The 26,367-nt window shown below is 43.3% G+C and overlaps 1 protein-coding gene across 1 annotated transcript in view; it reads left to right on the top strand.

Moving 5' to 3' along the window:
• LOC124796481 (guanylate cyclase 32E) overlaps positions 1-26,367 on the top strand; it is an 823,982-nt gene that overhangs the window by 399,791 nt on the left and 397,824 nt on the right. The window contains exon 6 of the mRNA XM_047260702.1: positions 17,369-17,446. Within this exon, the coding sequence (XP_047116658.1) occupies positions 17,369-17,446 (78 nt within the window). The remainder of the gene's footprint in view (positions 1-17,368; positions 17,447-26,367) is intronic.

Consider the following 26,367-nt stretch of genomic DNA (forward strand, 5'->3'; position numbering starts at 1 on the left):
CCACAATATACTACAATGTAGAGAAATTTAAGATGCATTCAATCGCCGTACGTTTGAGGAACAGATTAGTTATACAGAGGTGGACTCAGTCATGTCATACAAAATGATATTATACTTTGCGCAACACAATTAAAGAATCACTTTCTCGATTCCCATACTTGTCACATCATCACGCCTAAAATTCAACCGAGCGAGGTGGCGCAGTGGTTAGCACACTGGACTCGCATTCGGGAGGACGACGGTTCAATCCCGTCTCCGGCCATCCTGATTTAGGTTTTCCGTGATTTCCCTAAATCGCTTCAGGCAAATGCCGGGATGGTTCCTTTGAAAGGGCACGGCCGATTTCCTTCCCCATCCTTCCCTCACCTGAGCTTGCGCTCCGTCTCTAATGACCTCGTTGTCGACGGGACGTTAAACGCTAATATCCTCCTCCTCCTCCTAAAATTCAAATTTGGCTCAAAGATCATTTCCCTGTAACGGTGGAAATGCTAGGCGTCCTGCAACGTCACCCTAGAACTCGGTGGCGGTCCCAACTGCAAGGCGCCGACACATGCGAAGAAAAGTCACATCTCTGAAGTTCATACAAGTTATAAGATGCGTTAATGATGTCTCATGGACACCATATTTCACCATAATTCTGCCCAACGCCATCGCGAGTGTGCTAAACGAAGGAAAGGTCGTCGCATACCCTCTTACACAAAAATCGCCCCTTGCTTTGAAGCATCTGCCACGGAGGCCAACTTAGAGTCGAAATTTCTCGGTTTTATTATGGATGGCCGTGGAAAACGTTTCAGACAAACCGCTTTTCAGAATACACAAGAAAAGGCCTCAGCAGGTGGCATAAAGGGCGTCGATGAAACCACCTCTTGCCTTGATGCGTTGATCTACACACATTTCGCGATCGAAAACAGCATTTCACAGTGTGGTGAGAAACGGGTCGAAGTTCATGACAACGTACGACACTACTGGCACCCAGTTTCAGAGATTTCGAGACCCTTTCAGTCCCACGGTTGCTATAGCACATGAGATTTGGAACTATTTTTAACACGCTCAGCAAGGGAGCGTGTGGCACTGAGGGTGTTGTCGGACAGGGGGGCCTTAGAGGGGAACCATTGCGACACTGAAGCGATGAAGAGACTTATAGGCAGACATATTCAAATACAGAGATATGTAAGCAGGCAGAATACGGCGCTGCGGTCGACAACGCCTATATAAGACAAGTGTCTGGCGCAGTTATTAGATCGGTCACTGCTGCTAGAATGGCTGCTTATCAAGATTTGAGTGAGTTTGAACGTGGTGTTACAGTCGGTGCTCGAGCGATGGGACCCAGCATCTCCGTGGTAGCGATGAAGCGTGGATTTTCCCGTAAGACCATTTCACGAGTATATACTTATTTGGATATGGTGTCTGTTCTTTCGGACATGCCCGAAAGAACAGACACCGTTGACGATCTGCAGCCGTCTATAACGAAATCAGAACTATATTAATATCAAAGGTGCTAACCGGCGTTGGTATATAACAACGGGGACTGATGAAAATGTTTGCCCCGACCGGGACTTGAACCCGAGACCTCCTGCTTACATGGCAGACGCTCTATCTATCTCAGCCACCGAAGTCACAGAATATAGTGCAACTGCAGGGACTATCTCGCACACGTCTCCCGCGAGACCCACATTCTCACCCTGTATGTCCACATACTACATTCGTAGTGTCCCACCCCAACACACTCATTACTCGTGGAAGACATTCTTACCAAGTCCCGTAAGAGTCCGGGTAATATGTGTGCATCCGCACAGAAGAAGAAGGTCATGGCCGGTGTTGCCAGAACTATATAGTTATTTGGATATGATGTCTGTTCTTGCGGGCATATCCTGGTGCGTTCTAGCTGTGCAGTATCCTTTATATTTTGTTGTTACTGTTCACTGCGCATCCCACTGCGTCATAATTTTAAAAAGATAGTTCGTTTCATTCTACCACGTGCCAAGCCACCGAAACACAACCTTAGCCGAAAGGAAAGAGCAGCTATCAATGAACTGAAGAACAACGATGAAATTGTGATATTAACAGCAGACACAGGCAATGCTACTGTCATCTAAGACACCGTGCAGTACGAAGACGAAAGAATTATTAAATGATCACATCTACAAAGAACTAAGGGTGGACCCTATGACGAAGGTAATTTCGATTAAGGACTCGAGAACTGACGCAGACACAGCCAAGAGTCTTATTCCCAGAGTACCAGTCTCTCCTAGAATTTACGGTGTTCCAAAGATACATAAGGAAAGTTGTCCTTTAAGGCCAATAGTGAATGGGATCAATTCGCCTACGTACAGTTTGGAAAAGAATCTAGCCTGCAAACTAAGATGTCTAGTTGACAAGACGGACTCTTATGTCAAGAACTTGACGCCTAAAGGAAGAAAATTTATTTACTATTTACGAATATACCAGTAGATGAAACTATCCGCATCCTTTAGGGGCATATCCGGCCAGACATATGCGACCTGGTTGAGTTGTGCCTAAGTTCAACGTACTTCAAATGGCAAGGAAAATACTACGAGCAGTCAGACAGCGTAGCAGTGGGGTCTCTCCTATCTTCGTTGGCAGCCGACATATTCACGGAAGCCTTCGAGGCCATGGCCCTTGGTTCAGCTCCTTTACGCCCACGTTGCTGCTTCATATGCGTGGACGACACGTTCGCTATATGACCTCATGGTGAAACGGAGCTACACAAGTTTTTCGAATATTTGAAAAACATGCACGGGAAGACACAGTTCACGCTCTATGTAGAGAAGAATGGTGAAATTCCATTTTTAGACTTCGAAGTATACTGGACAATGGAGGGCACATTGGGGCACAGAGAATACCGCAAGCCTACACGTACAGACAGGTATCTGCACGCCCAATCCTACCACCACCCAGCGCTGGAGAAATCGGTCCTCCGTTCTGTGGCCATACGTGCGCAGCGCCTAAGTGACGCTCAAAACATAACACCTGAGTTTAAAAGGCTACGCACAACGTTTCCAGCCAATGGCTACAGCCATAAATCGATCCACACAGCCTTGTCGACGAACACAAGTAAGAGAGATAAGCAAGAAAGACAAACTGCAGCCAACAGTGCGCTTACCTTATGTGAAAAATGTTACTGACAGAATAGGCTAACACCTTCGCCGGGTTGGGGTGCAGTCTGTATTCTGTAGTGGTCGCAGGATCCAGAACGTGCTCAGCTCCACTAAGAACAAGCTGGATGCATTACACACTGCAGGCGTATGCAAGGTGGAGTGTGAATGTGGAGAGGCATACATCGGCTACACTGGCAGGCCAATAACAACGCGTATGCCGGAACACGAGCGTTATATTCGTCTAGGGCAAGACAACAAATCTGCAGTGGCAGAACATCAACAACATTGCAGAAAAGAAATAAAATTCAGTGAAGCCTATGTGGTGGCCAAGCAGCAGGTTATGGCGAAACGCAAAATCAGAGAGGCCTTTTTTTTTTTTTTTTTTTTTTTTGGTCATCAGTCTAATGACTGGTTTGATGCGGCCCGCTACAAATTCCTTTCCTGTGCTAACCTCTTCATCTCAGAGTAGCACTTGCAACTTACGCCCTCAATTATTTGCTTGACGTATTCCAATCTCTGTCTTCCTCTACAGTTTTTGCCCTCTACAGCTCCCTCTAGTACCACGGAAGTCATTCCCTCATGTCTTAGCAGATGTCCTATCATCCTGCCCCTTCTCCTTATCAGTGTTTTCCACATATTCCTTTCCTCTCCGATTCTGCGTAGAACCGCCCCATTCCTTACCTTATCAGTCCACCTAATTTTCAACATACGTCTATAGCACCACATCTCAAATGCTTCGATTCTCTTCTGTTCCGGTTTTCCCACAGTCCATGTTCCACTACCATACAATGCTGTACTCCAGACGTACATCCTCAGAAATTTCTTCCTCAAATTAAGGCCCCCCATGAACCATGGACCTTGCCGTTGGTGGGGAGGCTTGCGTGCCTCAGCGATACAGATGGCGGTACCGTAGGTGCCACCACAACGGAGGGGTATCTGTTGAGAGGCCAGACAAACATGTGGTTCCTGAAGAGGAGCAGCAGCCTTTTCAGTAGTTGCAGGGGCAACAGTCTGGATGATTGACTGATCTGGCCTTGTAACATTAACCAAAACGGCCTTGCTGTGCTGGTACTGCGAACGGCTGAAAGCAAGGGGAAACTACAGCCGTAATTTTTCCCCAGGACATGCAGCTTTACTGTTTGATTAAATGATGATGGCGTCCTCTTGGGTAAAATGTTCCGGAGGTAAAATAGTCCCCCATTCGGATCTCCGGGCGGGGACTACTCAAGAGGATGTCGTTATCAGGAGAAAGAAAACTGGCGTTCTACGGATCGGAGCGTGGAATGTCAGATCCCTCAATCGGGCAGGTAGGTTAGAAAATTTAAAAAGGGTAATGGATAGGTTAAAGTTAGATATAGTGGGAATTAGTGAAGTTCGGTGGCAGGAGGAACGAGACTTCTGGTCAGGTGACTACAGGGTTATAAACACAAAATCAAACAGAGGTAATGCAGGAGTAGGTTTAATAATGAATAAAAAAATAGGAGTGCGGGTTAGCTACTACAAACAGCATAGTGAACGCATTATTGTGGCCAAGATAGACACAAAGCCCATGCCTACTACAGTAGTACAAGTTTATATGCCAACTAGCTCTGCAGATGATGAAGAAATTGATGAAATGTATGACGAGATAAAAGAAATTATTCAGGTAGTGAAGGGAGACGAAAATCTAATAGTCATAGGTGACTAGAATTCGTCAGTAGGAAAAGGGAGAGAAGGAAACATAGTAGGTGAATATGGATTGGGGGGAAGAAATGAAAGAGGAAGAGAGTAAGACGTTTCCAGGGGCAGATATGGATTCTGACCACAATCTCTTGGTTATGAACTGCAGATTGAAACTGAAGAAACTGCAAAAAGGTGGGAATTTAAGGAGATGGGACCTGGATAAACTAAAAGAACGAGAGGTTGTAGAGAGTTTCAGGGAGAGCATAAGGGAACAATTGGCAGGAATGTGGGAAAGAAATACAGTAGAAGAAGAATGGGTAGCTCTGAGGGATGAAGTAGTGAAAGCAGCAGACGATCAAGTAGGTAAAAAGACGAGGGCTAATAGAAATCCTTGGGTAACAGAAGAAATATTGAATTTAATTGATGAAAGGAGAAAATATAAAAATGTAGTAAATGAAGCAGGCAAAAAGGAATACAAACGTCTCAAAAATGAGATCGACAGAAGTGCAAAATGGCTAAGCAGGCATGGCTAGAGGACAAATGTAAGGATGTAGAGGCTTATCTCACTAGGGGTAAGATAGATACAGCCTACAGGAAAATTAAAGAGACCTTTGGAGAAAAGAGAGCCACTTGTATGAATATCAAGAGCTCAGATGGAAACCCAGTTCTAAGCAAAGAGGGGAAAGCAGAAAGGTGGAAGGAGTATATAGAGGGTCTATACAAGGGCGATGTACTTGAGGACAATATTATGGAAATGGAAGAGGATGTAGATGAAGATGAAATGGGAGATACGATACTGCGTGAAGAGTTTGACAGAGCACTGAAGGACCTGAGAAGAAACAAGGCCCCGGGAATAGACAACATTCCATTAGAACTACTGACGGCCTTGGGAGAGCCAGTCCTGACTAAACTCTACCATCTGGTGGGCAAGATGTATGAGACAGGTGAAATAGCCTCAGACTTCAAGAAGAATATAATAATTCCAATCCCAAAGAAAGCAGGTGTTGACAGATGTGAAAATTACCGAACTATCAGTTTAATAAGTCTCAGCTGCAAAATACTAACGCGAATTCTTTACACACGAATGGAAAAACTGGTAGAAGCGGACCTCGGGGAAGATCAGTTTGGATTCAGTAGAAATATTGGAACACGTGAGGCAATACTAACATTACGACTTATCTTAGAAGAAAGATTAAGAAAAGGCAAACCTACGTTTCTAGCATTTGTAGACTTAGAGAAAGCTTTTGACAATGTTGATTGGAATACTCTCTTTCAAATTCTAAAGGTGGCATGGGTAAAATACAGAGAGCGAAAGGCTATTTACAATTTGTACAGAAACCAGATGGTAGTTATAAGAGTCGAGGGGCATGAAAGGGAAGTAGTGGTTGGGAAAGGAGTGAGACAGGGTTGTAGCCTCTCCCCGATGTTATTCAATCTGTATATTGAGCAAGCAGTAAAGGAAACAAAAGAAAAATTCGGAGTAGGTATTAAAATTCATGGAGAAGAAGTAAAAACTTTGAGGTTCGCCGATGACATTGTAATTCTGTCAGAGACAGCAAAGGACTTGGAAGAGCAGTTGAACGGAATGGACAGTGTCTTAAAAGGAGGATATAAGATGAACATCAACAAAAGCAAAACGAGAATAATGGAATGTAATCAAATTAAATCGGGTAATGCTGAGGCAATTAGATTAGGAAATGAGACACTTAAAGTAGTAAAGAAGTTTTGCTATTTAGGGACTAAAATAACTGATGATGATCGAAGTAGAGAGGATATAAAATGTAGACTGGCAATGGCAAGGAAAGCGTTTCTGAAGAAGAGAAATTTGTTAACATCGAGTATAGCTTTAAGGGTCAGGAAGTCGTTTCTGAAAGTTTTTGTATGGAGTGTAGCCATGTATGGAAGTGAAACATGGACAAGAACAGAATAGAAGCTTTCGAAATGTGGTGCTACAGAAGAATGCTGAAGATAAGATGGGTAGATCATATAACTAATGAGGAGGTATTGAACAGGATTGGGGAGAAGAGAAGTTTGTGGCACATCTTGACTAGAAGAAGGGATCGGTTGGTAGGACATGTTTTGAGGCATCAAGGGATCACAAATTTAGCATTGGAGGGCAGCGTGGAGGGTAAAAATCGTAGAGGGAGACCGAGAGATCAATACACTAAGCAGATTCAGAAGGATGTAGGTCGCAGTAGGTACTGGGAGATGAAGAAGCTTGCACAGGATAGAGTAGCATGGAGAGCTGCATCAAACCAGTCTCAGGACTGAAGACCACAACAACAACAACATTTGATATTAGTAGACTCCTCTTGGCCAGAAATGCCTTTTTTGCCATAGCGAGTCTGCTTTTGATGTCCTCCTTGCTCCGTCCGTCATTGGTTATTTTACTGCCTAGGTAGCAGAATTCCTTAACTTCATTGACTTCGTGACCATCAATCCTGATGTTAAGTTTCTCGCTGTTCTCATTTCTACTACTTCTCATTACCTTCGTCTTTCTCCGATTTACTCTCAAACCATACTGTGTACTCATTAGACTGTTCATTCCGTTCAGCAGATCATTTAATTCTTCTTCACTTTCACTCAGGATAGCAATGTCATCAGCGAGTCGTATCATTGATATCCATTCACCGTGTATTTTAATTCCACTCCTGAACCTTTCTTTTATTTCCATCATTGCTTCCTCGATGTACAGATTGAAGAGTAGGGGCGAAAGGCTACAGCCTTGTCTTACACCCTTCTTAATACGAGCACTTCGTTCTTGATCGTCCACTCTTATTATTCCCTCTTGGTTGTTGTACATATTGTATATGACCCGTCTCTCCCTATAGCTTACCCCTACTTTTTTCAGAATCTCGAACAGCTTGCACCATTTTATATTGTCGAACTCTTTTTCCATGTCGACAAATCCTATGAAAGTGTCTTGATGTTTCCTTAGCCTTGCTTCCATTATTAGCCGTAACGTCAGAATTGCCTCTCTCGTCCCTTAACTTTTCCTAAAGCCAAACTGATCGTCACCTAGCGCATTCTCAATTTTCTTTTCCATTCTTCTGTATATCATTCTTGTAAGCAGCTTCGATGCATGAGCTGTTAAGCTGATTGTGCGATAATTCTCGCACTTGTCAGCTCTTGCCGTCTTCGGAATTGTGTGGATGATGCTTTTCCGAAAGTCAGATGGTATATCGCCAGACTCATATATTCTACACACCAACGTGAATAGTCGTTTTGTTGCCACTTCCCCCAATGATTTTAGAAATTCTGATGGAATGTTATCTATCCGTTCTGCCTTATTTGACCGTAAGTCCTCCAAAGCTCTTTTAAATTCCGATTCTAATACTGGATCCCCTATCTCTTCTAAGTCGGCTCCTGTTTCTTCTTCTATCACATCAGACAAATCTTCACCCTCATAGAGGCTTTCAATGTATTCTTTCCATCTATCTGCTCTCTCCTCTGCATTTAACAGTGGAATTCCCGTTGCACTCTTAATGTTACCATCGTTGCTTTTAATGTCACCAAAGGTTGTTTTGACTTTCTTGTATGCTGAGTCTGTCCTTCCGACAATCATATCTATTTCGATGTCTTCACATTTTTCCTGCAGCCATTTCGTCTTAGCTTCCATGCACTTCCTATTTATTTCCTTCCCAACTTCTGTGATGGCCCTTTTTAGAGATGTCCATTCCTCTTCAACTATACTGCCTACTGCGCTATTCCTTATTGCTTTATCTATAGCGTTAGAGAACTTCAAACGTATCTCGTCATTCCTTCTTTGCGTATTGATTCTTCCTGACTAATGTCTTGAACTTCAGCCAGCTCTTCATCACTACTATATTGTGATCTGAGTCTATATCTGCTCCTGGGTACGCCTTACAATCCAGTATCTGATTTCGGAATCTCTGTCTGACCATGATGTAATCTAATTGAAATCTTCCCGTATCTCCCGGCCTTTTCCAAGTATACCTCCTTCTCTTGTGATTCTTGAACAGGGTATTCTCTATTACTAGCTGAAACTTGTTACAGAACTCAATTAGTCTTTCTCCTCTTTCATTCCTTGTCCCAAGCACATATTCTCCTGTAACCTTTTCTTCTACTCCTTCCCCTACAACTGCATTCCAGTCGCCTATGACTATTAGATTTTCGTCCCCCTTTACATACTGCATTACCCTTTCAATATCCTCATACACTTTCTCTGTCTGTTCATCTTCAGCTTGCGACGTCGGCATGTATACCTGAACTATCGTTGTCGGTGTTGGTCTGCCGTCGATTCTGATTAGAACAACCCGGTCACTGAACTGTTCACAGTAACACACCCTCTGCCCTACCTTCCTATTCATAACGAATCCTACACCTTTTATACCATTTTCTGCTGCTGCTGCTGGTATTACCCGATACTCATCTGACCAGAAATCCTTGTCTTCCTTCCACTTCACTTCACTGACCCCTACTATATCTAGATTGAGCCTTTGCATTTCCCTTTTCAGATTTTCTAGTTTCCCTACCACGTTCAAGCTTCTGACATTCCACGCCCCGACTCGTAGAACGTTATCCTTTCGTTGATTATTCAATCTTTTTCTCATGGTAACCTCCCCCTTGGCAGTCCCCTCCCGGAGATCCGAATGGGGGACTATTCCGGAATCTTTTGCCAATGGAGAGATCATCATGACACTTCTTCAATTACAGGCCACATGTCCTGTGGATACACGTTATGTGTCTTTAATGCAGTGGTTTCCATTGCCTTATGCATCCTCATGTCGTTGATCATTACTGATTCTTCCGCCTTTAGGGGCAATTGCCAACCCCTAGGACAAGAGAGTGCCCTGAACATCTATCCGCTCCTCCGCCCTCTTTGATAAGGCCGTTAGCAGAATGAGGCTGACTTCTTATTCCGGAAGTATTCGGCCGCCAATGCTGATTATTTATCAAAATTTAGGCAGTGGGGGGGATCGAACCCGGGACCGAAGACGTTTTGATTACGAATCAAAGACGCTACCCCTAGACCACGGGTACTTAGAGAGACCATAGAAATACTTAAACAGCCTAATATTATGAATACGGAGGATGGACTGAGGATTGCCCGATCTTGGCTGCCAGCAGTCAAAGCCCAATAGACCGCACTGTCAACACGAGGCACGAGCACTACCGGCGAGTAACTGCCGCCACGTGGCCGACGTCCAGCAGTTGGTAAACAGCAGCCAACTTCTCATTCGACGGTGACCACCAGTCATGGCACAAAACACAGAGCCATTAGACAACAGAGGTTACTTTCTCCCTTCACCGCAATAACCTATTAAAATAAAGTTCCCTCTCCTTCTTCCTTAAGAGATCAATGAAACGAACTATATTTCTTAAATTAAGACGTAAAGGCATGCGCAGTGAACATTAACAGCAAAATATAAAGGACACTGCATATCTAGAACGCAGCATTAGACCCAGAAGGAGGCCGCTGCAACCGTGGCCGTAACGTTGGAATTTTCTCCAGCAGCAGTAGTTTTATACATTATGACGCGGTAACACACCCAGAAAACTTTTATGTCGGAAGATGGGGTATGACAATCTTCCCATCGTGGGACACGTCTGTGATGGCGTTGGCCACAATTCGGGTGAAACTTGGTGCCGGTGTGACATCATTAACCCACCTTAGAGTTTACAAGATTTACTGGTCTGTGGAAATTTTCTTCGCATGTGTCGACAGCTCGCTGTTCGAAGCGACGCCGGGCCCGAGGGTGACGTCATAGGGCGCCAAGCTTCTGCAACCTCTAGAGGAAGGCTGCAGGCATCCTTGCCAAACTTACGAGCCATATTGGGAGACAATTACGGGGTTCAAAAGAATGATCCTTATTTTGTTGCACAGAGTAGTTTTCGCTTTGAAAGATAGTGTGGATTTAGAGAAAATGTTAGTATACTGAAGAAGTGTCTTACAGCTTAAATAAACCACCTCCACCCATGCTGATCAAGTGCGTGGCAGCAATATTATGTTGAACTTAGGAGGAAAGTCGTGCACATACATGGAAGGGCATAATCACGATCAGCATACCTGATTGTCGGTAGAGTGTAATAGGAACGATTAAAGCACTCCACTAAGACACATTTCTAGAAATAACATTAAATGTCACGACAATCTCCACCGATAGTTCTGTGAACCATTTTCTGACGTTATTGCTTATAAGCGGATTCGTGAATAGAACAGCACGAAATCTTTAAATACTGTAAAAATAACTCTCTACCATGCACATTACACATATTCGTAACGTTTCAGAAACACACCTCAACATTTCAAGGTGAGGTTCATCACATGCAGGAGATGAAGAAATGTCATGTGAACATGAATCCGGAAATAGATATCCGTTGAAATACGAGGTGTAGTACTTGAGAAACTCCACTTTATTTTCACACTGGTACATCCATTGACTACCTGAAAAGATGTGTTCCAAATATGTGCCCTTTTCCGGTAGGCAGTCTTCCGCGCATCTTTGCAGTGAGGCGCTATTACTTCCAAAAATTCCCTGTGGTGTACCTATTCTTCGACTACCCACCTGAATTCTTGGAAGAATTAATATTTTATTCTCCACCCTCAAAAAAAAGTCCTGTGTGTTAAGTCAGGTGAGCATGAGTTGGTCCAAATCTAGCTATACAGCGATTATCATAAGGACGAGTGAGGTGCTGGTGAACAAGAATAGTGAATTTGGCAGGACACCATCGCACATGAAGTGGACCTGTTGCCGGAGCTATAGAGAAAGAACTTCCAACATACGACGCAACCTTTTACACAATAACCGTCTGTACCTCCGCAGTAGGGAAGTGTACAGGGTCCTACCAAGTGGTCCTCGATAATCACTGTCCAGACGGTGACGTTGATTCCTTGTTGATGGACCATTCCAACAGTTGCAGATGAGTATGTCCACTCATTCAGAATATGAAAGTCTTGGACGTTATCTCGTGTGCCTCATCCATCCGTATTACCACTGCTGGAAAAGCAGGCCTCATGCCGCATTGTTGCATAAACCATCGACAAAACCGATTTCAGAAAAATCGGCAGGAGCCAATGTTGCTCACACCAACGTCGCCAGATAGTGTTGTGGCGGACATACAGTTGACGACAAAAGCGCCCAGTGCTGATGTGCGGATTCTCTTCTGTGTTATCAGCAATATTGTCCACAGTTGTGGGTTTGGCCGACCTCTTGCCCTGCGACCTCTGGCCCTGCCCACATAAGCGGTGATGGACTACTTGAAATATATATCTGTCAGGACATCAGCGGTCTGGATGTTATTCGTGATAGAATCGACGAGCTTCTACAGCATTGCCATTTACCGATACTTACGTGAAATGCATGCGCGCATATTCTGCATTTGAATACACCGTTGTCTGAAATAATAACTTCGAGTACAACATTACACCAGTGCATTACCTGTATCTGGAGAAACCCACCTTATGACAGCAGCAGCGGTGTACTTGTTAACAGGGTTGTGCCAGAGCAGTGTGCACAGCCTGCCACATAGTACAGTAACCAGTCTGACCACAGTCCTTTGAGAACGCAGTGTAGTCACTTAGGACTGCCGGACCGCTAGGGCGAGTTGGTAGCTAGCATTAGTAATGAACGCGATAACCTATGTACACGTCTGATATCTCAATAAATATCCATTCCCAGACGCACGTCCATATCACTTTTCTTAATATCCTGCATGTGCTGAACCTCATCCTGAAATATTCCTGTGTATTTTTTGAACATCCTATATGTACATTAAAAACACATCAATTAATTACCGAGAAACACTAAAAGACAAAACATAACTATGAAGGTAAAGGGCAACACACTATCTGATCAAAAGTATCCGGACGCACCATGTTGGGGAACGACTCCCTACCTTCCTGGCTGCCAGGAAGGAGGACGACGTCATCGACCCGATCTCTACTGAGCAGGTCGCTTCACAACTTCAGACACTGAATGCCAAAAAGTCCGGAGGCAGTGGTAGCATCACCACCAGTGGCACATCAACTTCTGGCGAATATCTTCAATGAGATCCTACTTCCAGGGATCTTCCCTTCTGTGTGGATGCATGTGGAAGTAATGGCTGTCCGGAAACTCAACTAGGACCTACAGTTGCCATCAAGTCACCGTCCAATTAGTCTCTTACCAGCCCTCTCGAAAGTGGTCGAGAGGATCTACATGGAGCTCCATCTTTAGCTTGTCGACCAGGAACATCTCCTCCCAGATGAACAGTTTGGTATTTAGGGTGGCCATGCCACCACTCACCAGCTGTTACAGCTGGTGGAGCCCGTAATGAGGGCCCTGGAGACTAGGGAATAACTTGGGTTGGTATTCCTGGATGTCTCCTAGGCCTTTGACTCCGTGTGGGATGAAGGCCTTGTGTACAAATTCATTGTAAACTGGGTCCCAACGTTGCACGTGGTCCTCCTGAAGTCATACCTCTCTGGCCGCTCGTTCCACATGCGGCCCGACCAAGGGACGTCCACTGTACGGCCTGTTAGAGCTGGGGTGCCTCAGGGGTCCGTTCTGGGCCTTCGCTTTTCTACTCCTACACGATGCTGCACCTCGAGTGGACACTCCCCTGTTGGCCTACAGCATGGACACTCACATCGTGGGACGCCGTCTGCAACAGGGCTGTGAGGCAATTTGGGCTTGGTCCACTATGTGGCGCCTCAAGTTCAACCCCACCAAGAGTCATGTGTTCCCCTTCACTAAGAGGCGGATACCACGGGCCCTTGCGCCGCTCACCATTGTGGGAGGCCCCATCCTGTGGACCAAGACTGCAGTTTACCTTGGTGTCAAGCTGGACCAGCGCCTCTCGTGGGGTCCTCACATTCAATGGATTAGGGCGGGCGCCTCTTCACCACGGAATTACGCTGTACCTCACACTGATACACCCAGTGCTGGAGTGCACGGCCATGTTGTGGGGCAATGCACCTGACTCAGCCAATCTGCAAAGGGTCCAAAACAGGGTGCTTAAACACGCCCTGCCCCTACCCAGTACTTACCCCACGCAAGAACTACATGAAGACGCCGGAATCCTGCTGCTGAGGGCCGCCTCCGGTCCGCAGCACGCAAGTTCTACGAGAAAGCGGGTGAATCCCGGAACAGGCTCATCAGGGATCTGGGCCACCAACAGCATCACTAGCCAACAACACGCTGGCCGGACCTGCTGCGGGAGTGATCCACTTTCCAGCAGGTTCAGGACAAACCCAAATCAACTGTTAGGGCCCTCAATCTGTCAGGTCACAAATCCCGATCCCATCAGCTACTGCAAGAACAGCACACTGTGCTTAGCCTGCTCCGGGCCAAGCTAAGGAAGCTCGTCCGGCTGCTGCGTCTGCGCCTGCGTCTGTTTTGTCAGCAGAGAAGCACCAACAGTAGAATGGGTCGGTCAGGAGAGGTCAGTGGCTTCTAATGTGGCGTAGTCTCTGAATGTCTCCCGAGCAACGAATCCACCAGAGGCATTTCAACTCTCCCAAAGTTGCCCATGTCGACTGTTGGCAACGTGAATACGTAGTGGAAACGCGAAGTAGCAACCCAGCTAAGTCGAGACCAGGCAGACCTGATGTAGAGGCGAACAAGGCCTTTCTAAAACATGGCATGAAATCAGCGGATGGAATCGCTCACGAGTTCCACTGTGCTACTAGCAGTTCAGGGGTTGTTCTTCGTGATTAGCATGCGGTTCCATTATTTTGCTTAAGAAAACGCTAAATGTGGAAGGATATGAATACATTTCACAACATGGAGTACCACTTAGAGGAACAATTCAAAGTCAATGATTGTCCGTATCAGAATGAAAATGCACCCTGCCAAAAAGCAGCTTTTGTGAAGCAGTGTTTTGTGGAAAATAACATTCCTGAAATGGACTGGCATGCTCAGAGTCCCGACCTGAACTCAATGGAACACCTTTGGGATGAGCTAGAACTGCGCTGCAGACTCCAGAGTCCAACATAACTGCTTCCTCAGGGCTGCCATTACTCCATACATTCGGAAACCTCACTGACATTGGCCCCACCAGAGTTCAAGCCATCATAAGGACGGAGAGTACATAAGCCACCTCTCATTCATGTACATTAATGCGTATCCGGTTACTTTTGATAGGATACTGTAAGTACAGAAGTCACTGCTGCACTCCTGTTTGTGTTCTATATCTCACAACTCAGTCTTTGTAATTCTTTGTTCGCTGTTTCAGTTCCATCTATCAAAATGTTACTACGGAATAAGGTAACTAATCTGACACGTCTGCAAAAATAACACTAGTGTTGACACCCACACTTCTCATGTTGCCGAAGTTATGTTTCAATTCTGTTGAAATAAAAAAAGATACTGAAAAACAGTAGATGATGTAGTAACCGATAGAAAAAACCGGTATTCGTTAACGAAGGAAATAAATTCCTGCAATAAATCCGCAATCATAATAAATGGGTTTTCCTCTTCGGCATAGGTGTAAAATGTGAAACAATATAATAAACAAAAATATCCTTAAAGCTTTCTAAAAGACCAAAAATTAAAAGGGTTACTTATGAAAAAGGAACATTTTTTATAAGTTGGACGTTTCCGTTAAACACAGTACACTTCATGTTACTTTAGGATACCATTTTTTCTTAATGTGAAGTTATACGTCATACATCGTTCGAACGCTTCTGCTGTATTGTGTTATACATATAAGTGAACAGCTACCAGATATTTCACGTGAAACCCGTAGTTAAACTTACGGCAGCACCAGTGATTCTTCATAATTATTTACACGTATTTAAAAACAACTATTTTATTTACTCCGAAACGGAAGACGAACAGCTGTTCGCTGTGTGAGTAAAAATGTTTGTCAATAAATCTTATCGTTACAAATGCTTCCTGCTGGATACAAAAATTTATTGTTAATATCTGTCGCACGTTTATATATGAACTTCTGTGCAAATATTAGAGTCTGTATTTTTTTGATATTTTAATTTTCCTTGTGAAGTGAGTCTTACTGGAGCCGTATTGCCTCCGAAGTTGTTCAGTTATTGTTAGAAAAATATTTGCATCAGCCATCACCCGCAACATCATGCAATTGTGACTTGTCAGTAAATAAACGAAAATGGTTCAACTGGCTCTAAGCACTATGGTACTTAACTTCTGAGGTCATCAGTCCCCTAGAACGTAGAACTACTTAAACCTAACTAACCTAAGGACATCACACACATCCATGCCCGAGGAAGGATACGAACCTGCGACCGTAGCGGTCGCGCGGTTCCAGACTGAAGCACCTAGAACCGAGCGGCCACCCCGGCCGGCGGACATTAGAAAATTGAGCACAGCAAGAAAATGGTATTCTCGTTTTAAGGAGTACTGTTTTCACATTAATGACTCTCCACGTTCAGAAAGACGTTCAGGGTTTGATGAAGATCGCTTAACCGCATTAACCCACTGCGATTCACGTCATTGTACTTGAGAACTGGCAGATACGACGGAATGTGATCATTCCACCATCGTGCGACATTTGCATGCAATGGGGAAGGTTCAAAAATCGGTTGTGTGGCTGCTGCTTGCTCATAGCCAAAACGACAAAAATCGATGTGTGGCCGTACGTGCATCTTTGCTTGCTCGTCATCAATTGGCTTGTGAACAACACCGACCATTCGTATCGTGTGTCGTTACTAGTGACGAGACATGGTGTCTTTTCGTTAACAAAAGGAAAAAAGAATGGTTGACCCTAAACAGAGCAACTACTTCATGTACAAAGACTTGCGCGCATATGCAGAAGACAATGTTTTGCATCTGTTGGAACCGCGGATCTGGTGTGTTACGAATTGCTTGCTCGAGATGTAACCATCACTGCTGACATTGTGGGTCAACAATTTAGACGCCTTGCAGAAGAATTACTAGAACAACGACCAGAAAACTGCGTGAGGTGATGCTACTCCAAGACAAAGCCCGCCCACACTCTGCTAGACGGACAAAAAACACCACACAGTAGTTGGATTGAGAAATCATTTCGCATGCAACTTATTCACAGGATCTTGCGTCCTCAGATTTTCACCTTTTACGCTTTCTGTCGAGCAACCTTCAACGGACTTCCTTTTCGAATAAAAGTGCGCTCCTAACATGGTTCGCCGAGTTCTTCGCCTCAAAACCTCGTGATTTCTTCCGCCGCGGAATCTAAAAGTTACGCTATCATTGGAAAACTGTTGTAAATAATGAAGGAAAATGTATAATTGATGACTAAATTCTCTATTACGTGCATCTGTTGTGTTTATTAAGCTACTGGAAAATCGTTACGAACTTATGCACCAGCATAGTATCAGTGGCTCGGAATGATGTACCGATGTACACTAAGGTATTAATCCCGGACTTCGTTAGTATAGAACAGACAGTTAGTAGACAACGACAGACACATAACCTCAGACATGGAATTAGCTGCATCTGTGAAGTATTTGGTACCTCTTTGACGTAACTGTATTTCTAGTGCTTGGCTATCACATCTGCAAAGGAGACCATCTAACTGAGCCTTTGCTGCCCGTTAATCTAATCTTTCCTTTCTTTCAGTTTATGCAAAGAACTCTTCAAATTCTGATATAAGACCTTCATTAAGTAATAAAGAATAATTTATTGTTCCAGTTTACGTAATTCTGGGATACTACTACGAACACCTGGGGCTGATGGCTGCCATGGAAGAAAAGAAGCTCTTTGATAATGGTGAGTACTGACAGACATGCCACTGTTCCGCATGTATAATGACATAAAATAAAAATTCATTAATTACAATGTAATTGCATTCATCAGTCTTTGTTTCTAGTTGCATTCTGTGGCGTACGAACATTTAAGCTGGGAATGTGATGTACCAATTTTAAAATTTGATTTATGAAATAAATTGGTGTCGCAAATTTATAAATGTATGTAAAAAATGTATATAAGGAAATGAAAGCTAAGTAGAGATTATCGTTAGCAAATTGCAAATTTTTCCCTGCAAATGTGAAAATGCTACTGGTGTTTGTCACTCGAAACTGTATTATATGTCATATCTTCCAATGACATCAACGAAACGTAATATCTCTAAACATTCCAACTTCGATGATTTGATACTTGTTAATAGTTAATTCATCATAATAACTACTTCCTGTAGAGTGCATGTTTCTTTTAAAAATCACTAGAAAAAAGGACAAATCGTTTATCTTTTAATAAATGTATGTAAAAAGTCCAACAGCATGAACTTTGAATAACGTTGCTGAGCATTATCAGGTCGAAATTTTATAATTTAAAAATTCTGTAGTTCAAGGTCATCAAACAATGTAGGGCTTGTATTATGTTTCCTGGCATATTCGTATAACAAACGAACGTTTGCTAGCCCGCCCGGCTAGCCGCGCGGTCTAACGCGCTGCTTCCCCTGCGGGAAGGCGTGCCGGTCCACGGCACGAATCCGGCCGGCGGATTAGTGCCGAGGTCCGGTGTGCCGGCCAGTCCGTGGATGGTTTTTAAGGCGGTTTTCTATCGGGTTGTGAACCACTGAGGGCTACGGCAGGACGAAGCCTCTCCATCGCTTCTAGGTCCCCGGTTCAATACACAATACACAACGGTTGCTACTTATGACCCACATAAAACGACAGCACAGTAGTGAAGACCCTCATGTTTCAGAGCTTTTACACTACCAAGAGATGAAAACAAGTACCAGGAAAATGAAAACGCTGAAGCAGACAAGCTCTATTGTATACTCTGAAAAGTAAGAACATTTTGTACTTCTTGACGAATAAAATATTTGTCGCGTTGTGACGCATAGGCATGTCAGTCGTTACTCATGTTTTTGATACGCACTGAAATGACTTTCACTGCTAATGCATTAAAAAGGGTACATTACACTGAGGGCACGAAAGTCGTTAGATACCTCCTGATATCGTGTCGGACCTCCTTTTGCCCGGCGTAGTGTAGTAACTCGACGTGGCGTCGACTCAACAAGTCGTTGGATACAGTTGCGGAAATATTGAGCCATGCTGACTCTACAGCCGTCCATATCTGCGAAAGTGTTGCCGGTGCAGGATTTTGTGCACGAACTAAGCTCTCGCTTAGTCCCCATAAATTTTCGATGGGAATTATGTCGGGGGATATTGGTGGTCACGTCATTCGCTCGGAAGGTCCAGAACGTTCTCCAGAGCACTCGCGAACAACTGTGGCACAGTGACATGACATCTTTGTTGGGGAACATGAAGCCTAAGAATGGCTGCAGATCGTCTTCAAGTAGCCAAACGTAACAATTTCCAGTCAACTATCGGTTCAGTTGGACCAGAGGACCTAGCCAATTCCACATAAACACAGCCCATACCATTATGGAGCCACCACCAGCTTGCACAGTGCCTTGTTGACAACTTGGATTCATAGCTTAGTGGGTTCTGTGCTACACTCGAATCCAATCACCAGCTCTTACCAACTGAAATCGGGACTCATCCGACCAGTCGATGGATTTCCAGCGGTCTAGGATCCAACTAATATGGTAACGATCCCAGGCGAGGCGCTGCAGGCGACGTCGTTCTGTTAGCAAAGGCATTGGCATTCGTCGTCTGCTGCCATAGACCATCAACGCCAAATTTCGTCGTACTGTCCTGACGGCTACGTTCATCGTATGTCCCACCTGGACTTCTACGGTTATTTCACATAGCGTTGCACGCCTATTACCAGTGACAACACGTAAATGCCGCTGCTGTCGGGCGGCGTTAAGTGAAGGCCGTCGGCCACTGTTTTCTCCGTGGTGACAAGTAATACCTGTAATTTGGTATTCTCGACGCACTCTTGACTCTGTGGATCTCGGAATATTGAATTCCCTAATTATTTCCGCAAAGGACTGTTCCTTGCGTCTAGCTCTAACTACTATTCGGCGTTCAGTGTCTGTTAATTCCCGTCGTGAGCCCATAATCACTTCATACGAACCACCCGAGTTCAAATGACAGCTGCGCTAATGCTCTGCCCTTATATACCTCGTGTACGACTGCCATCGGTACATGGGCATATCGCTCTCCCATGACTTTCGTCACCTCATTGTAGTACCGCAACAGATCAACAGTAAGAACCATGGTCGGAAAATACATGTAACACAAGGGATACACGAAATAACTGGTGAAAATGTGAATCTGAAACTGCGCTCGGGGGGCATATACTATGTTGCAGTGAAAGCATATCAATGCAAAACCCAAATAGAAAGTCTATCTGCAATCACTAAGTTAATTAGATTGGGATATTGTAACTGAATTCAGTCCAAACATCCACCGTAACAGAAAAAGTGCTGAGGTGACGTTAAGCATGCCAGTGGAATCTAATAATTGCACAATTGTAAGAAACAGTAAATAGTATCAATAGAGGTGAATCACAATTGTTGTTAACCATGGTAACAGTTTATTGTGGTACATGAATTCCTATACCTAATACCATGAAATCTAAATAACTTTGCTGTATCTTGGCAGTCTATAATTTAGGCACTATCACATGAATTATCATGCAGACACTTCCTATAGTTCCGACTGCAAAGTAGTATTTTGAACAGAACTGTACGAAGTACAGGAACGATAGGAACCAATAAAAATGGGAGAGTCTTTTGTGTCTGTTGGTGAACAGATCTCCATGTACACCTTAACATGGTGGAAGTGAAACAGTCCACAGTCGATAGCCCTCTCTCTGGGAGATGATGACACTGTGAACGAATCAGTGGCATCTCTTGATGGACGTATGGTGGAAGCAGAAGATAGTCCCAGCTGGAAAATACAATCCGGAGGCAGCCACTCGGAACTGGGGAGGTGTCTGAGTAGTTACGTGCCAATGTAGTGGCAGCCTCTTGTGATTGTGTACCTCTTGAGCTACGTACACAGCAGTAACCGTGGTAAAATGTTAAATACTGAGTGAAAAACTCTCGTACATAATATGACACAGAATAGCCACTCGAAAATATATTGGTAACGAATGTTCAATGCATGGGATAGTTGCATGCGACGTGTGCTAAGGCAATTATTAAATGTGTTGAGCTCTTGTGGTAGACTAATTTATCACTGTAGAAAATACCTACCGAATGTTGTGGACCGAGATATCTCTAGATCTGAATATCGTAGTTCTGATTGAATTCTGGAGACGAAATGCATCTAATTGGCATCCGCCATGTAGCAACTGTTGAAGCCAACAGAGAGGAAGACCGTTTTAGGTTTCATGAACATAAAAAAGCCGTGAGGCAATGATACGACTTATCTTAGAAGTATTACGGGTAACTTTAAAATATTTCTGTTTGTTGATAACACTAGCTTGTTGTGCAACATTGGCTCGGTTTAAAATAGTACAGTACATGAGCGAAGTCCACGGCCTGTAGAACATAAACTAACGCTAAATCACAGTAGCCGGCTGTTGTGGCCGAGCGGTTCTAGGCACTTCATTCTGGAACCACGCGACCGCTATGGTCGTAGGTTCTAATCCTGCCTCGGGCATGCATGTGTGTTAGGTTTCAGGTTAGTTAGGTTTCAGTAGTTCTGAGTTCTAGGGGACTCATGACCTCAGATGTTAAGGCCCGTAGTGCTCAGAACCATTTGAACCATTTTTAAATCACAGTAAGACTCAGTTCTTATAGTTTCTAACACACAATTCAGCGAAACTTCACGTTTTAACTTCACAGAACGGGCATATGATTAGTGAAACTGAACATTTCAAGTTTGTAGGTGTTCAGGTAGACAGTACGCTCTCGTGGAAAGCCCACGTTCAGGATCTTGTTCAAAAACTTAATACTGCCATTTTTACTATTCGAACGGTATCAGAAGTGAGTGATCGTTCGACACGAAAATTGGTCTACTTAGCTTATTTTCATTCGCTTATGTCGTATGGTATTATATTTTGGGGTAACTCTTCCCATTCCAAAAGGATATTTTTGGCTCAGAAACGGGCGGTTCGGGCAGTAAGTGGTGTAAGTTCACGAAACTCTTGTCGACCCCTGTTCACGAGTGTTGGTATTTTGCCATTGGCCTCTCAATATATATATATTTCTCACTGTCGTTTCTTGTTAACAATATTAGCTTATTCCCAAGAATAAGAGCTTTCACTCAGTTAATACTCGGCAGAAATCAAACCTGCATTTGGATCGGACTTCCTTAACTCTTTTCCAAAAAGGTGTGCAGTATACTGCTGCATCCAATTTCAATAAGCTACCACTCGAATTCAAAAATCCACGAGCTTTCAAATCACACTGAAGAGTTTCCTCATGAGTCACTCCTTCTGGCCGGCCTTTGTAGCCGAGCGGTTCTAGGCGCTTCAGTCTGGAACCGCGCGACCGCTACGGTCGCAGGTTCGAATCCTGCCTCGGGCTTGGATGTGTGTGATGTCCTTAGGTTAGTTAGGTTTAAGTAGTTCTAAGTTCTAGGGGACTCATGACCTAAGATGTTAAGTCCCATAGTGCTCAGAGCCATTTGAACCATCACTCCTTCTATTCTGTCGAAAGTTCCTTGAAAAATTAAGCTGATTCTTATTGTATTGTTGATTTCGTTTACTTAAACTTAAGGAGTGACTTTTTTCGAGTTCATAAACATTTATTTTCATCTGCTATTACTTTTATGTTGTAATTTCACCTACTGACACGGTCCATGACCTTGGAGATTTGTACCTCAATTTGGTCCTATGGAACTTGACTTGTAAATAAATAAAGTAATATTGTCAGGAATGAGCCCCTTAACTGAAAGCATGTAACACTTTCACCATGCACACTAGCTTCTGGCACGGCAAAGGGAACTATTCTGCAGTGGTGCGTCACTCTTCGTCTGTACTTGTTGTGTTGGTTACACCCTGGTACTGTATCCACTAATAGATTAGTTTCATTACACCAAAACTCTGTCTACACTAGAATGTAGTGACTGTTGAAGCCAGCCTAGAGAAAGACCATTTTAGATTCCATAGGAACGTAAAAAAGCCCTGAGGCAATGCTACGACTTACCTTAGAAGACGGCCTCAAAAGCCAAACCAAAATTCGTAAAATATACAGATTTAGAAAATTCTTTCGACAATGCTGACCGAAACATATTCAGTTAAATTTTCAAGTTACAAAGCCTAACTAAAAAAATTAAGTAAAGTGTAACCAGAGGTCAATGTAACTGTGTACATTTACACACCACCAGCAATTCTGTGTGAGAGGTAGAACGGCCACCAGAATGCGTTAGTGTTCCTCATGTTTAGTGTTCCAACCAGATCTGGTGCCACTCGTGTGAGGCTACGTTATCAGCATCTGACAAAGTTAGAAGCGAGCCATAGTGTGGATTTCCATTTGGCTAGCTGGTCGAATCATACAGTATTCAGCTTTGTTAGGCATTTGGATGTGAAAGTGGGACTGCATGGGAACATGATACTTGTTGTCAAGGTTCCAGACAACCTCGTCTGACCATTTCAAGGGAGGATCATCGTATGGTGCACCAAGTATATTATAAACCCTTCACAAACGCGTCTGAAATCGGAGAACAAACAGTTACTCCCCGCAAGATTCTATGTCACACCATAACACTGGTCGAAGACTGGCAGCAACCGAACTAATGATTACCTTCCCACTCACAAACTGCTAACAAATTATGTCCCATTATGTTGAGCGAGGAATCGCAGTTCTGCATTGCCCTGGATGGTCGCGAGAGTGAGGGCGACCTGGAAGAATGTCCATTTCTTCCACTGTTTTGAAGAGGCACAGCGGTGTTTCCTGGCTTCATGATGTGGGCAGCCATTGTGTACAGTGATAGAGATGATGGCTTTTAGTGACTGAGGTACGATAGGTACGATACATGACGGACATTCTGCCTCCTTATGTGCTACCTCTCATGTCACAGTATTGAGGTGCTATTTTATAAAGCTAGTCCACCGCTGGCAGTTATCTCTACGAAATGTTTTATTTATTTATTTATTTATTGTCCCGTGGGACCAAATTAAGGAGAAGTCTCCATTATCATGGAACGAGTCAATACATGAAATTATAACACGATATTAGAAACAGATAAAATGAAATATAAAAAAACATATTCAAGTGACAAGCAGTAAGTCCAAATAAAGAAAATCAACAATGTAACACTGGAATTTGCTTAATTTTTTAGCTCTTCCAGGAGCTCCTCGACAGAGTAGAAAGAGTGAGCCATGAGGAAACTCTTCTAAACTGAAGTCAGTCTAAACTGACTTAAAAGAGTTTGGGCTACTGCTAAGATTTTTAATTTCTTGTGGTAGCTTATTGAAAATGGATGCAGCAGAATACTGCACTCCTTTCTGCACAAGAGTCAAGGAAGTGCATTCCACATGCCGATTGGATTTCTGCCTAGTATTAACTGAGTGAAGGCTGATAACTCTTGGGAATAGGCTAACATTGCTAACAACAAACGACATTAAAGAAAATAAATACTGTGAGGGCAATGTCAGAATTCCCATACTATTGAATAGGGGTCGAGAAGAGGTTCTCGAACTTACACCACATATAGCTCGAACAGCCCGTTTTTGAGCCAAAAATACCCTTTTTGAATCAGAAGAATTACCACAAAAAATTATACCATACGACATAAGCGTATGAAAATATGTGAAGTAGACTACTTTTCGTGTTGAAGTGTCACTTATTTCAGATACTGTTCCATTGGTAAATAAAGCGGCATTTAGTTTCTGAACAAGATCCTGGACATGGGTTTACCAAAAGAGATTACTATCTATCCGAACGCCTAGGAACTTGAACTGTTCCGTCTCGCTTATAATATGCCCATTCTGTCTGATCAAAATATCGGTTCTTGTTGAATTGTGAGTTAGAAACTGTAAAAATTGAGTCTTACTGTGATTTAGCATCAAATTATTTGTCACAAGCCACGAACTTATTTCATGAACTACATTATTTGATACTGTTTCAATACTACACACAAGATCCTTCATTATCAAGCTGGTGTCATCAGCAAACAGAAATATTTTTGAATCACCTGTAATACTAGAAGGCATATCATTTATATAAATAAGAAACAGCAGTGGCCCCAGTACTGACCCTTGGGGAACGCCCCCCCACTTAACAGTGCCCCATTGGGACTGAACATAACTACCACTCTCAACATTGCGGAGAATTACCTTCTGCTTTCTGTTCTTAAAGTAAGAGGCGGACCAATTGTAAGCTGCTCCCCTTACGCCATAATGGTCCAATTTCTGCAGTAATATTTTGTGGTCAACACAGTGAAAAGCCTTCGTTAAATCAAAGAAAACACCTAGCGTTCGCAACCTTTTATTTAATCCGTCCAAAACCCCACAGAGAAAAGAGAATATAGCATTTTCAGTTGTTAAACCATTTCTAAAACCAAACTGAACATTTGACAGCAAATTACGTGAATTTAAATGCTCCAGTAACCTTGTGTATACAACCTTCTCGATAACTTTAGCAAACACAGATGGCATAGAAATAGGTCTAAAATTGTCGACATTATCAATGTCTCCCTTTTTATAAAGTGGCTTCACTACCGAATACTTTAATCGGTCAGGAAACCGACCACTCCTAAAGGAAAAGTTACAGATGTGGCTTAGTACTGGGCTAACATACATAGAACAATACTTCAGTATTCTGCTAGATACCCCGTAATATCCATGAGAGTTCTTGGTCTTTAGTGATTTAATTATTAACTCAATCTCCCTCTTGTCAGTATCATGGAGGAGCATTTCAGGTAACAGGCTCGGAACACTTTTTTCTAAGAGCGCTATATGATTCCCTATTGGGACTAGGTTTCTATTTAGTTCACTTGCTATATTCAGAAAGTGATTATTAAATACTGTACATATATGCGACTTATCAGTAACACGGACATTCCCACTACGCACTGATTCTATATCCTCGACCTGTCTCTGCAAACCAGCCACTTCCTTTACGACTGACCATATGGTTTTAATTTTATCCTGAGACTTAGCTATTCTATCTGCATACCACATACTTTTTGCCTTCCTAATAACATTTTTAAGCACCTTACAATACTGTTTGTAATGGGCTGCTGCATTTAGATTTTAACTGTTTCTAACGTTTTGATATAATTGCCACTTTGTTCTACAAGATATTCTTATCCCTCTAGTCAGCCACCCAGGCTGCCTGTTTGTGCTAGTACCCTGATTTGAACGTTCTAACGGAAAGCAACTTTCAAAGAGCACGAGAAAAGTCTTGAGAAAAGCATTATATTTATCGTTTACTGTATCAGCGCTATAAACATCTTGCCATTCTTGTCCCTTGATAAGGTTTACAAAGGTCTCTACAGCAACTGGATCAGCTTTCCTAAACAGCTGATGACTACATTTAACACGTGTTGCAGCACAAAAATCTTTTAGAGTTAAAATTTGTGCATCATGATCTGAAAGGCCATTCACCTTTTTGCTAACAGAATGCCCTTCTAGTAATGAGGAATGAACAAAAATGTTGTCTGTGGTTGTTCTACTGTTCCCTTGCACTCTCGTTGGAAATAATACGGTTTGCACAAGATTATATGAATTAAGGAGGTCTAGCAGCATCCTCTTCCTTGCACAATCACTTATACAATTAATATTGAAGTCACCACATATAACCAACTTTTTGTATTTCCTATAAAGTGAACCAAGAACTTCCTCTAGATTTAGCAAAAATGTTGTGAAATTGGAGTCTG

This window comes from Schistocerca piceifrons, chromosome 1 (assembly GCF_021461385.2).
Source record: "Schistocerca piceifrons isolate TAMUIC-IGC-003096 chromosome 1, iqSchPice1.1, whole genome shotgun sequence".
In the NCBI taxonomy this organism is placed as follows: Eukaryota; Metazoa; Arthropoda; class Insecta; order Orthoptera; family Acrididae; genus Schistocerca; species Schistocerca piceifrons.